This window comes from Nanorana parkeri, unplaced genomic scaffold (assembly GCF_000935625.1).
Source record: "Nanorana parkeri isolate BGI_ZX_2015 unplaced genomic scaffold, ASM93562v1 scaffold416, whole genome shotgun sequence".
NCBI lineage: Eukaryota > Metazoa > Chordata > Amphibia > Anura > Dicroglossidae > Nanorana > Nanorana parkeri.
The window spans coordinates 447,907-459,346 of record NW_017306684.1 but is presented as its reverse complement, the minus strand read 5'-3'; the positions used below and the strand labels follow the sequence as shown (position 1 = coordinate 459,346).

The 11,440-nt window shown below is 42.0% G+C and overlaps 2 protein-coding genes across 2 annotated transcripts; both read right to left on the bottom strand.

Moving 5' to 3' along the window:
* Window positions 1–1,045: 1,045 nt before the first annotated feature.
* LOC108789705 (olfactory receptor 1009-like) lies at window positions 1,046–1,891 on the bottom strand. The gene has a single exon (XM_018559786.1). It carries the CDS (start codon window positions 1,799–1,801, stop codon window positions 1,046–1,048), a length of 756 nt encoding a protein of 251 aa, XP_018415288.1. The 5' UTR covers window positions 1,802–1,891.
* Window positions 1,892–10,108: 8,217 nt separating this feature from the next.
* Window positions 10,109–11,023, bottom strand: LOC108789704 (olfactory receptor 10A2-like). Its single transcript, XM_018559784.1, has one exon. It carries the CDS (start codon window positions 10,877–10,879, stop codon window positions 10,109–10,111), a length of 771 nt encoding a protein of 256 aa, XP_018415286.1. The 5' UTR covers window positions 10,880–11,023.
* Window positions 11,024–11,440: the final 417 nt, after the last annotated feature.

Here is an 11,440-nt window from a genome sequence, read left to right as displayed (position 1 = left end):
GCCTGAGCCCTTCGGTTCAGTCAAACCAAAGGGCTGCTGTATGGGCTATTCACAAGCTAAGCGGCTCAGCCGAGCTGAAGGCATGTGCTTTGGCTCATCTGAGCCGAAGTGACACCCGAAGCGTGGAGAAAGGTCGACTGAAGCCGACCGATCTCCACACAAATGACAGCTGGGCAGAGTTTGATCCCACGGCTCGCTCCGCCCACTTGTAATGACAGATCAGTGTCCCCAAATGACCTGGGGATGCTGATCTGTCATTAAACAATAACAACTGGGCTGAGCTGGCCATGATGTCACGGCCGGCTCCACCCAGTTGTTATTTATTGGCCGGGATCTGCTAGAAGACTCTTCTTTTTTCTTTAAAATATCTTTATTTTTTTTTAAATTTGACTATTTGGTATAATTTTTTTAATATTTTTTTTTTTACCTTTCCTTTCACTATTTTCTATTCTGCACGGTACCACGGAGGTACCGAGCAGAATAGGGGACCCCACAAAAAAACATCCAAAAAAGTGGGTTGTCTCCTCCACATTGAAGTGCCCCCTTCAAATCAAGATTTGCTCTGTCTGCACATCAGAGTCACCCTTTGCTTTAGGAGCTCCCCTTTCACAACTGATGCTCCCCTTTCACATCAGATTCCCCACTTTCATATCAGATTCCCCTCTTCACATCAGATTTCCCCTTTTACAGCAGGAGTCCCCTTCACATCGGTCTTCTTTCCCAATCACATCACAGTCCCACTACCACAACATTTTTGAGGCAACCCTGAGGAGACCAGTAGGTACACCAGTGTGCCAGAGCACCGTTAGACTTTCCCCCTTTTCACCCTTATGATGCTTAAAGTGCCACCAATCTAAAAGCAATTTACACTTCTATTTTAAACATCTATAAACCATTATTTTGGTTATAAGCAGAATAATTGTTAGGCATATTAGGCTATATGGAAATAAATCAGCTTGCAGGGCCCATTGTAGCAAGTCCCTTCATTATGCCTATGCTGAATTATTCTTGTTTCTCCCAAATACTCGGTAGTTGTCTTTTTTTTTTAATAACATTTGTAAACTAATTTGGAAAAAGCTATTTTGATCTCTTTGTTCCTGAGGCTATAAATAATGGGGTTTACTAATGGTGTGACCACGGTGTAGAGCAATGAAAGAAGTTTGTTGATGTATAATGGATGCTCTTTGGAGAGAAACAGATAGACAATAACCAGAGTCCCGTAATAGATGGACACAACGGTCAAATGGGAGCTACAAGTGTAGAAGGCTTTCTGCCTGCCAATTTTGGTAGGTATTCTGAGTATTGTAATGAAGATAGAAATATAAGTAGCAGTAATGTACATTAAAGGGATAAAGGTTGCAGGTAGACCAGTCATGTAGTTATGAACCTCCAGAAAAGTTGTGTCCGAACACGATAGCTGCATTAGAGGAGCCAGGTCACAAAAGTAATGGTCAATAACGTTGGGACCGCAGAAATCTAGTCTGCCCATCTGAACAGCCGTGGTCAACATGACAGAGAAGGCTAAAAACCAGGACCAAAAGGACAGCTGGATGCATCTTGGCAGGCCCATGATCAAAGAGTATCGCAATGGGTTGCATATGGCCACGTAACGGTCGTAAGACATAACCGCAAGAAGAAGACATTCTGTTGTTGCTAGAGCTCCAAAAAGATAAAACTGGGTAATGCATCCAAAGAATGAAATGGACTCTTTGGTCCTTAAAATGATGTTCATCATCAAAGGAACTATTACAGAGGTCAGAAGAAGATCACAGGATGACAGGTGGCTCAGGAAAAAGTACATAGGAGAGCTAAGTCTTTGACTTAGTGCCACCAGGGAGATGATCAGGAGGTTGCCTAATATGGTGACTACATAGAGGAGAAGAAATGCTAGGAAGACGACACCTTTGTAATAATGAAGATTCTGAAAACCTAGAAGTATGAAGTTGGTGACCACTGTTTGATTCATTATATAGGAAATTATGACAGAAATCAATATTATGCTTTTTGTTAGAACTAGCAGTAAATGTTTCAGGATTTCACAACACACACTGCTACTCTATCTTCCGATCAAAGTAGGATTGGGGAATACATACAGATTTACAATTCTGTGGCTTTCAGTAAACTAAAGGTAAAATACAGTAAAGTTTCCTATACATGGACATCCAATCTTTGATTTGCTATCCCTGGAGGAGCCGCTCGATAGATGAGTCCTTATTTCTTCCCCCAGTAATGTCCCACTTTGGCTCAACCCAAACTCACCGACACACTGGGTAATGTAAACTGGGTAACTAGCAAAAGCCCTGCCGGAAAAAGGATTACAACCTAAACAATAGAATAATAGCAAATATATCAGAAATTACAATATTAAACACAGCTGTGAAGAACAAGAGTCCTGGCAATATGGGCTATGTATAAACAAGAGGCCCTGTCTATACTACTGAGCATTGGGTTTATATATATAATCTGATGGCACTGAGGCCCTGGATTTCCTGATGGAGTGCTCCATCAGAGTGTAGCGAGTACAATAAACTCAGGTGGCCATGAAACGTCTCACCACAGATGTTGGTCATTTTCAAATTTCTAGATACTAGGTGATAGGTCACGCCACACCAGGGGTCCCCTCATCAAGCCTGAATCCATTCAGTAGAAGCCACTGTGGCCTGTACCCTGTATACCTCTGCCACAGTCTCTCTCTCTGTGTTCCATAAAATGTGTGGGGACCCTGAATTTTGCATACACATTTTGTTTTAACTTTGATCTTATTTACTATGGATGTGAATAAGTAGATATGCCATATGCACAACACATTGACTATATAACATAATAATCCAAAATTGCAATGATAAGATAAGACTGCAGCTACTGCAGGTGTAAATCACAATCAAGTGTAACATTGTATACTATACATTTCAGCATGGGAGACAATAGGTTGCAAGGGATGCCTGTATCGTATTGTGCACTGTGCAACGAGGGAAACAACGGGGTGCAGAGGATGTCTGTATTGTATTGTGTACTGTACAGCGAGGGAGACAATGGGGTGCAGGTAAAGCCTGTCTAGTATTGCATACTATAGTGTACTATGAGGGAGACAATGGGGTACAGGGGATGCCTGTATTGTATTGTGTACTCTACAACGAGGGAGACAATGGCGTGCAGGGGATGCCTGTATAGTATTGTATACTATAGTGTACTATGAGGCAGACAATGGGGTACAGGGGATGCCTGTATTGTATTGTGTACTCTACAACGAGGGAGACAATGGCGTGCAGGGGATGCCTGTATAGTATTGTATACTATAGTGTACAATGAGGGAAACAATGGGGTGCAGGGGATGTCTGTATTGTATTGTGTACTGTACAGCGAGGGAGACAATGTGGTGCAGGTAAAGCCTGTCTAGTATTGTATACTATAGTGTACTATGAGGGAGACAATGGGGTGCAGGGGAAGCCTGTATAGTATTGTATACTATAGTGTACTATGAGGTAGACTTGTGCGCCGTCAAAAAATGTGTTCCGTTTCGTAATATCCATTATTTCGTATTTCGTAATTCGTGTCCGAAACTCTATTCGGATTCGTACGAAATACGAATTTTCGTTAGTTTCGGCACATTTTCGTAACTGTGCGAACATTCGTTATGATGAAGTTAAAAAGCAAAAATACCTTTGTTAATATTGGAGTCGATGTGGTAGTTTTTTTTTTATCCGAAATACGAATTCCGTTAACGGATTCCGGATCCGAATTTCGTATTTCGGATTAAAAAAAACTACCATCAACTCCAATATAAATGTACTTTGCTTTTTAACTTCAATATAACGAATGTTCGTAACGGAACGAAATTCCGTCAACGGGATTTCGTATTTCCTGCCTGTATTGTAATGCAACCCTCAGCAGCAGAAGAGAACCTCTGATAGGTCAACCAAACGAAATACGAATTCCGTTAACGGATTCCGGATCCCAATTTCGTATTTCGGATTAAAAAAAACCTACCATCAACTCCAATATATTAACAAATGTACTTTGCTTTTTAACTTCAATATAACGAATGTTATTTCGTTATACGGAATTTCGTATTTCCTGCCTGTATTGTAATGCAACCCTCTGCAGCAGCGGATCCGTATTTCGGATTAAAAAAAAAAATCTTGTCATGTTGTTCAACCTCATTTACAGGGGTAATATTAGTTCCTGTTTCAAAGAAATTCGGATTCGGAATTTCGGAAAAAACGGAATTTCACAGTTCGGATATAATTCGGAAACTGCCATTCGGATTTCGGATGCTTCCGAATTTCCGAATTTCAGGAAAATTCGTACGAATTTCGATTCGTAACGAAACGAATCGCACATGTCTACTATGAGGAGACAAAGGGGTACAGGGGATGCCTGAATAATATTGTATACTATAGTGTACTAGGAGGGAGACAATGGGGTACAGGGGATGCCTGTATAATATTGTATACTATAGTGTACTATGAGGGAGACAATGGGGTGCAGGGGATGCTATATTGTATTTTACACTGTGGTGCCAAGTTAGGGACACAGTTGAGTGCAGGGCATGCTGTTTTTTATTGCATACTGTACTGTACAATGAGTGAGAGAATGGGGTGCAGGGGATGCTTGTACTGTACTGTACACTGAATACCGTACTGTATAATAAGGGAAACAATGAGGTTCAGGGAATGCTGTATTGTACACTTTACTATAGGCAGACAATGAGGTGCAGGGGAAAGCCTGTATTGTATTCTATACTGTGCTATATGGGAGGCAATGAGGTGCAGGGGATCCTGTATTGTATTCTATACTATACTGTACAACAAAAGAGACAATGGGTGCAGGAGATGCCTGTTCTGCACATTCTATACTACACAATGAGGTAGACAATGGGGTGCAGGGGATTGCCTGTATTGCATTCTATATTGTACTGCACCATGAGAGAGACCATGGACGGAGAAAATGATGTTAGGTAGACTGTATACTATACAATGTGGGATATAATTGGTTGCAGTGAATGCCTGTTGGGAAAACTGTATAACACACAACAAGGGAGACAAGGTGGTGCAGGTGTTGCTGTATTGTGTTATACACTGAACATTAATCTATAAAAAAGAATAACATGAGAATCTGATTTCATTTTGCTTTACAGTTGAGTTTTTTGTCAGAAATGGGCTCAGTTGGACCATGCCAGCCTTATCCTCTTTGCATTTTTTCCCCACCCTCTCCCCTGTGTTTCTTCCATCTACATTTGGGTTTAACCAATGGTTTCTTTGGGGTTGCTTCACATTCTCTGGCCTCTCAGGCTTCTTATCTGCTATAAATAATAGCTATGAGCTGGACTACTATGGATTCTACAGCCTTACCTCTATAACCAAAGTCCAGGCACATCCTGTATTCCTTCTGACTATCTCTTATACAGTATTTCTGGGGATGTATGACTTTTAGGCCTGGAAAGTCTCATTTTAAATAGCTGCTACATCAAGCACTTTGAAGTGTCCTGCACTGTTCCCCAGCTCTGTAGTCACTTACCTGTGGCAGTGTAACCTCACAAATCTTACAACTGTCTATTTGCTAGAAATCTTAAAATTCATCAAAAGCTGGCAGCACATTTCCGACATTACTGCCCTTTATAGAACAAAGAGCTGATTAGGATGAGAATTTATAGGTTTTATGCATTGCTACGCCGTAAGATTGAAGCTCTCCCGGGATTATCCTCTGAGTCATCTGGAGTCATCTGGAGATTTGTTTATACATTTGAGACAATTAATATTGGTTAAAAGATGTGTTCAGGGCAAAACAACAATTCTCTTTACTGTAAAGATCACCTGACTCTTCTAACTATGCAGTCATGGCTGCTTTACATTTTAGCAGGACTCCAGTCAGAAATAAAAACTGAAGATAAAACTGAATAGCCTCTTAAAAATAAAATACCAAAGCCAGCTTTTGGTTCAATACTCAGGAGACTCCCTCCCCCTGGGTACCTTTGTTTCTGCTACTAGATATCCTCAACCTGTGACTGGACAGTGAAAGCAAAAAGCAGCACATACCGTAGATGAGCTCATCTCTTTTTCAGTCTGTTTTCTCCTCCTATCAGTATGCTATGTACAGTCAAGTGCATTCATATTCTACACAAGCGGTAAATGTTCTTTAAAACAGGCCATATTCATCCCCTGTAGCTGCAGGCACTGTGTAACCATTCATCCTCAAATTTTACAAAAAAAATCTGTGATGTTTACATTGAGACTCAGCACTCATCTCTCTTCCCTCATGCAAAGCTATTTCAATGTCCATAGCTTGGCCACAGTTACATTTTAAAGAGAACCTGTGCTGGGCCCCTTCCTGACTTTCTTTTATTCTTAGGGTCTGTGTGGACTGGCAGATTACATCAGTTTGAGATACATCTGGGATCATTCAAGAATTCATTAGGTGCAGTTGACCTGTATTTGGCATGCTTCAGCTAAAGCGAACAAAAACCCATTAATACAGGCCCCTTTGCCTGTGTCAGATTCTTAGCTGCTCATTATTACTAGGGTTATTCACAATGCTGCCGAAGGCGGTAGTGAAGTGAGTCGAACAACTTTCGGCTATTCACTACGGATCAGTATGGCTGATTTCAGCCGTACATCGGCTGCATTTCGGCCTGCTTTGGCTGACACTTCGGCTCTGTTGGGCCAAAGAAAATGCCTTTGGCTTGGGCTGAGCCGCTCGGCCATCTTCGGGTGCTGTAAGAGCTATAGTGAATAGCCCCTTCCAGAAGCACGTCGGTTCGACTGCACCGAAGGGCTCCCGCAAGTGAAGCTAGCCGAAGGATCAGCCGAAGCTACGGTTGGATCCTTCGGAAGCTTTGTGACTAGACCCCTAAGTATTTTGCCTCTCCCCATTTTTGAATGGCTGGGTTGGGTTTCTGCGGACACTACTTCCTTCATTGGCTACTGATATATTGGCTACTGATTTTCATAAACATTTCTATTTACACCACAGTTTCTAAACACCAATGGTCTCATTTTAGTAAGGCCTGTAGACACCTATAGTCACCTCTTGAGTCAGTTTACAAGTTACTGTATTTTTCCGTGTATAAGACTATACTTTTTCGTAAAAATATTTACCTAAAAATGGAGGGGCGTCTTATACACGGGGGGCCGAGAGGAGAACCGCGGTTGCAAAACTGCCAACACCTCTGCAAACGTGCCTCACGAGTGAAACTTCCGATTGCAGAGACAAGCTAACAGGTTTCCTCCAATCATGAGCCTTATGTACCTGACGTTAGCTGATGCTGCGGAGAGCGTGTAGCCAATGCCCAGATGCAACAGGGAGCCCATAAAAATGTCAGAAAACAAAAAAAATACTGGTACCAGTAAGCAGCTGTCTTACTCTGCAAAATTTAAACTGGATGTAATCAGTTATGCAAAAGAGCATGGAAAATATTGATTTCTGAATTTTGGGTAAGAAAAGTGGAGGGCGTCCTATACATGGAGGCGTCTTATAGACGGAAAAATACGGGAAATTCGATGACTATCATGCAAGGTCTTTTAACCCATCCATCTTCTATTCCCTAAAGAAGCTACAGGTGACAGTGTCTGTGGGAAGTTCTCATTAGAGGGCTTTTTTGTGGTCTAACTTACCATAAACGTCTGGGTTATACTTTCTTATTGGTCCCCAACCTCTCCTCTACAGAAGCCGTTGTTTCCATGATAATGGCTAACAAGTCAGAAACAACTACATGCAGTTTGGAATAAATGTTTCCATAATTATGAGGCTGTAGCTGTTAATCAGTAGTTCGGGAAGCACAATCTGCTTAAGGGTCATAACGGATTTTTAAGCATTTATAAGCAGTGCAACTGCACCAATAGTTGCCTCTCTGTTTGTACTCAGTGTACTTGGTACTAAGATGTAATGTTTCTCAGATGACCCTTTAGGAAACACTGGGGGTCTCCCAACCGGGGGTTGCACAGAGGCTTGGTACTTGCTGGATATTATCATTTATTTGCCCAAAATCACAATTGCAGGAGTGACTGTGAGTGCAATTGTTGGAAGGCTGAGAGGCTTCCTGCAGCAGTAGTATTGACAGTGATCTGCTGCTGCTCAGCTGCATGAGGGGTCTAAAAGAGGTCTCCACTGACAAGATCCAGACCCCTTATGAAGAAAAAAGTGTTCAAATAAAAAAAATTGGAAATATACAAGTTGTTTTCCTTCTCTTTGCTGCTCTTCCTTTTAAATCCGTATCTCTTCTCATGCTGGGGCAGAACTTCTGTTTTGCAGCAGACTGCCTTGTCTCTGGAATGGATACATGGTGTCTGTGTGCAGGTTCACAACCTGAGCCAGCACTACCGGAAGAGGCACTCAGCTGCAAAGCGAAGTTCTCCCCAGCATGAGAAGAGATAAGGATTTAAAATGAAGAGCAGCAAAGAGAAGGGGAACTACCATGGATTACAGTAAGTCGCACATTACAGTATTGGTTTATGTTAAAAGGGTTACAGGGTTTAATGTCACTTTAAGAGCCCGGCTGGTGATACATTGTAGAACAAAATAAATATATAATCTTCCTGTAATTTTGTGACTTTAAGTAGCCATAGCAAATCAAGGTGCGATAACACATCTATATCATCTTGCTGTTTGCAGTTAAGAATAATGGATTATTGCTTCCTGTTGAGCGGAGAAGGAGTAGCAATTTTATAGAGATAAGCTGTAATATATTACACATTTACATTTCCGGTTTAGATACGATTCAGTTAGGAAGCACTAAATTCCTGCAGTATTTCTTTAAAATTTATCTACCATCTATCACTTTTCCTGCCAACCTGGCAGGTTTTACTGGCACCATGTTACAATATATATATTTTGTAATGGGGTTTGCATGGCAGTCAGTAGAAACAATGCTACCACTTACAGAGTTACCATCCGAAATTCCACACTTTGCTCTTTCTATGCTCAACATACTTGAAACACACCAAAATGTATCAACAGTTTCGGGGAAGGCCCTTTTCTTTTCTAGCATGACTGTGCCTTGGTGCACAAAGCTAGCTCCATAACGACATGGCGTGAATAGTTTAATGTCGAGGAACTCTAGCGTCCTTCATAAAACCCTGACCTCAACCCTACTGAATACCTTCAGGATGCATTGCAATGCTGATTGGTCTTTCCATCAAATATCAGTACTATGGATGAGCCGAACACCCCCGTGTTCGGTTCGTATTCGAACATTCGAACCGCCTAAATGTTCCAGTACGAACTCAAACTCAATGCAAGTGTATGGGGGTCAAATGTTTGATCCCCATACAGCTGCCGGTACATGTGGCTGCAGCAGCCTGTGTCCCTTCAAATCCCCGCTTTCTCCCCGCCTGTGTTGGCGGAGGCAGCGGGGACACAGACCGCTGCATTGCTGCGCTGCCCCTGTACCTCTCCTGCTGTCTTCCCCTGGTCCGTCGGCTTCTCCAGTCCTCGTCCGGCCGTGGTACCTCTGCCCCCCCCCTGCCTCCTCTTCATTGCAGGCTGGGAGCCATACCCAGCCTGCTATTGGATATTGTAAAATGCAATAGCCATTAACAAGCTTGCTATTGCACCCGCCCACTGCCTGCTGTCAATCAGCATGGGGGGACCTGATAGAGAACTTTCTCCTTCAGGCCCCTCCTCCGCTGAGCCCTGATTGGGCAAAGTCTTGCACCTGACCTTTGGTCAGGTGCAAGACTTTAACAAATCGGAGCTTCAGTGGGCATTTTGTATTATGGAATGTCCGCGGTCGAACAAACTGCAAACATCCCATAAAGTTCGGCGTTCGGCGAGCGCTCGAACTGCCGATGTTTGATTCTAACTCATGTTCGAACACTCGGCCCATCCCTAATCAGTACCTGACCTAAAAATGGGCACAAATTCCCATGGACACACTCCAAAATCCTCTGGAAAGCCTTTCGAGAAGAGTTGGGGATGTTATAGCCACAAGGGGCATGGAGTAGGCGAGGGCTACATATAATGACCATGTTTTTGCAACGAGATGTTCAACAAGCTTATATTAGTGTGATTGTCGTACAAAATTTAGCACTCTGTCCAAATTGTATAAACTATCTTTATAAACAATTCAAACTAATGTTGGATATAAATACACAAAGCAGTAAAGATAAAAGATTTATACAACTTTTGTTGACCTAAATTTAGAAAACAATTTTGCCAAGCTGATCATAATTTCTTGATTTCTCAAAGTGTAAATGATTGGGTTACACATCGGGGTTATGACGGTGTACAGCAATGACAGAGTCTTATTTATGTTGCTTAGGTGCTTCCCAGATGGAACTAAGTAGAGCGCCAGCAATGTCCCATAATATGTACAAACAACAATAAGATGGGAGCTGCAGGTGGAGAAGGCCTTCCGTCTCCCAGTGGCTGAAGAGATTTTCAAGACGGTGACAGCAATATAGCTATATGTTATAAGAATTAGAACACAAGGCACTGGAAGGATAGGCATGGACACCACAAGCATCTCAAGTTCCACCACTGATGTATCTGAGCAAGATAGTTTGAGAAGGGGAGCCAGGTCACAGAAGAAATGGTCTATGACGTTTTGCCTACAAAACTCTAAACTGTTAACAGAGATGACCGTCATCAGTGGGATGCTGAACCCTAAAAACCAAGGCCACAGAATGAGATAGGTTTGAAGGCGAATGTCCATCACTGATTGATAATGCAGAGGCTTACACACTGCCAAATACCTATCGTAGGACATAGACGAGAGGAAAAAACACTCAAAAATTGTTGGTACACCAAAGAAGTACAGCTGACTGATGCATGAGCTGTAGGATATTAGGCTCCCATTGGCCAAAATGACATGAAGCATCTTTGGTCCGATATTTATAGTAAGAAACACATCAGAGAGGGACAGATGAACTAAGAACAAGTACATGGGGGTGTGAACGTGGCGAGTGCTGGTTATGACGAATATAATGAGAAGATTTCCCAATAAAGTCACGATGTGAACTTTAAGCAAAAAAGCAAAAAATAAAATCCGGAGATTCCCTAGAGTGCTAAACCCAAGAAGGAAAAATTCAGATACTCCCGTGACATTCTCCATAGTCTAGTCATATTATTGTATATAGCAATGTATCAGTGAACTCACTGCCACTCAATATAATATGAGAATGTCACAGCATATAAAAATTTACAATCGTAGTTGTCATCTGAGACTGTTATGCCGTTGTCAAGCTTATAGCATTTCAGAATAAAAACAAAGTTGTCAACCACTTAGTGCTCGCAAATGAGTTTACTGTAGCTCCATGAAGATGGATTACATTGTTTGGTCAAAGATGAAGTTCGATGCTCCACTTTCAACTGGTACAATATTCTGTAAGGAATTAAAGGAATGGGGAAAATGGGGAAAAGAAAAAGAGAAAACATTTAACAAAGGTGGGTATAGATGGGAATAGACATTCACAATCACACCCCCAAAAATGGAGTAGAAAGAAGC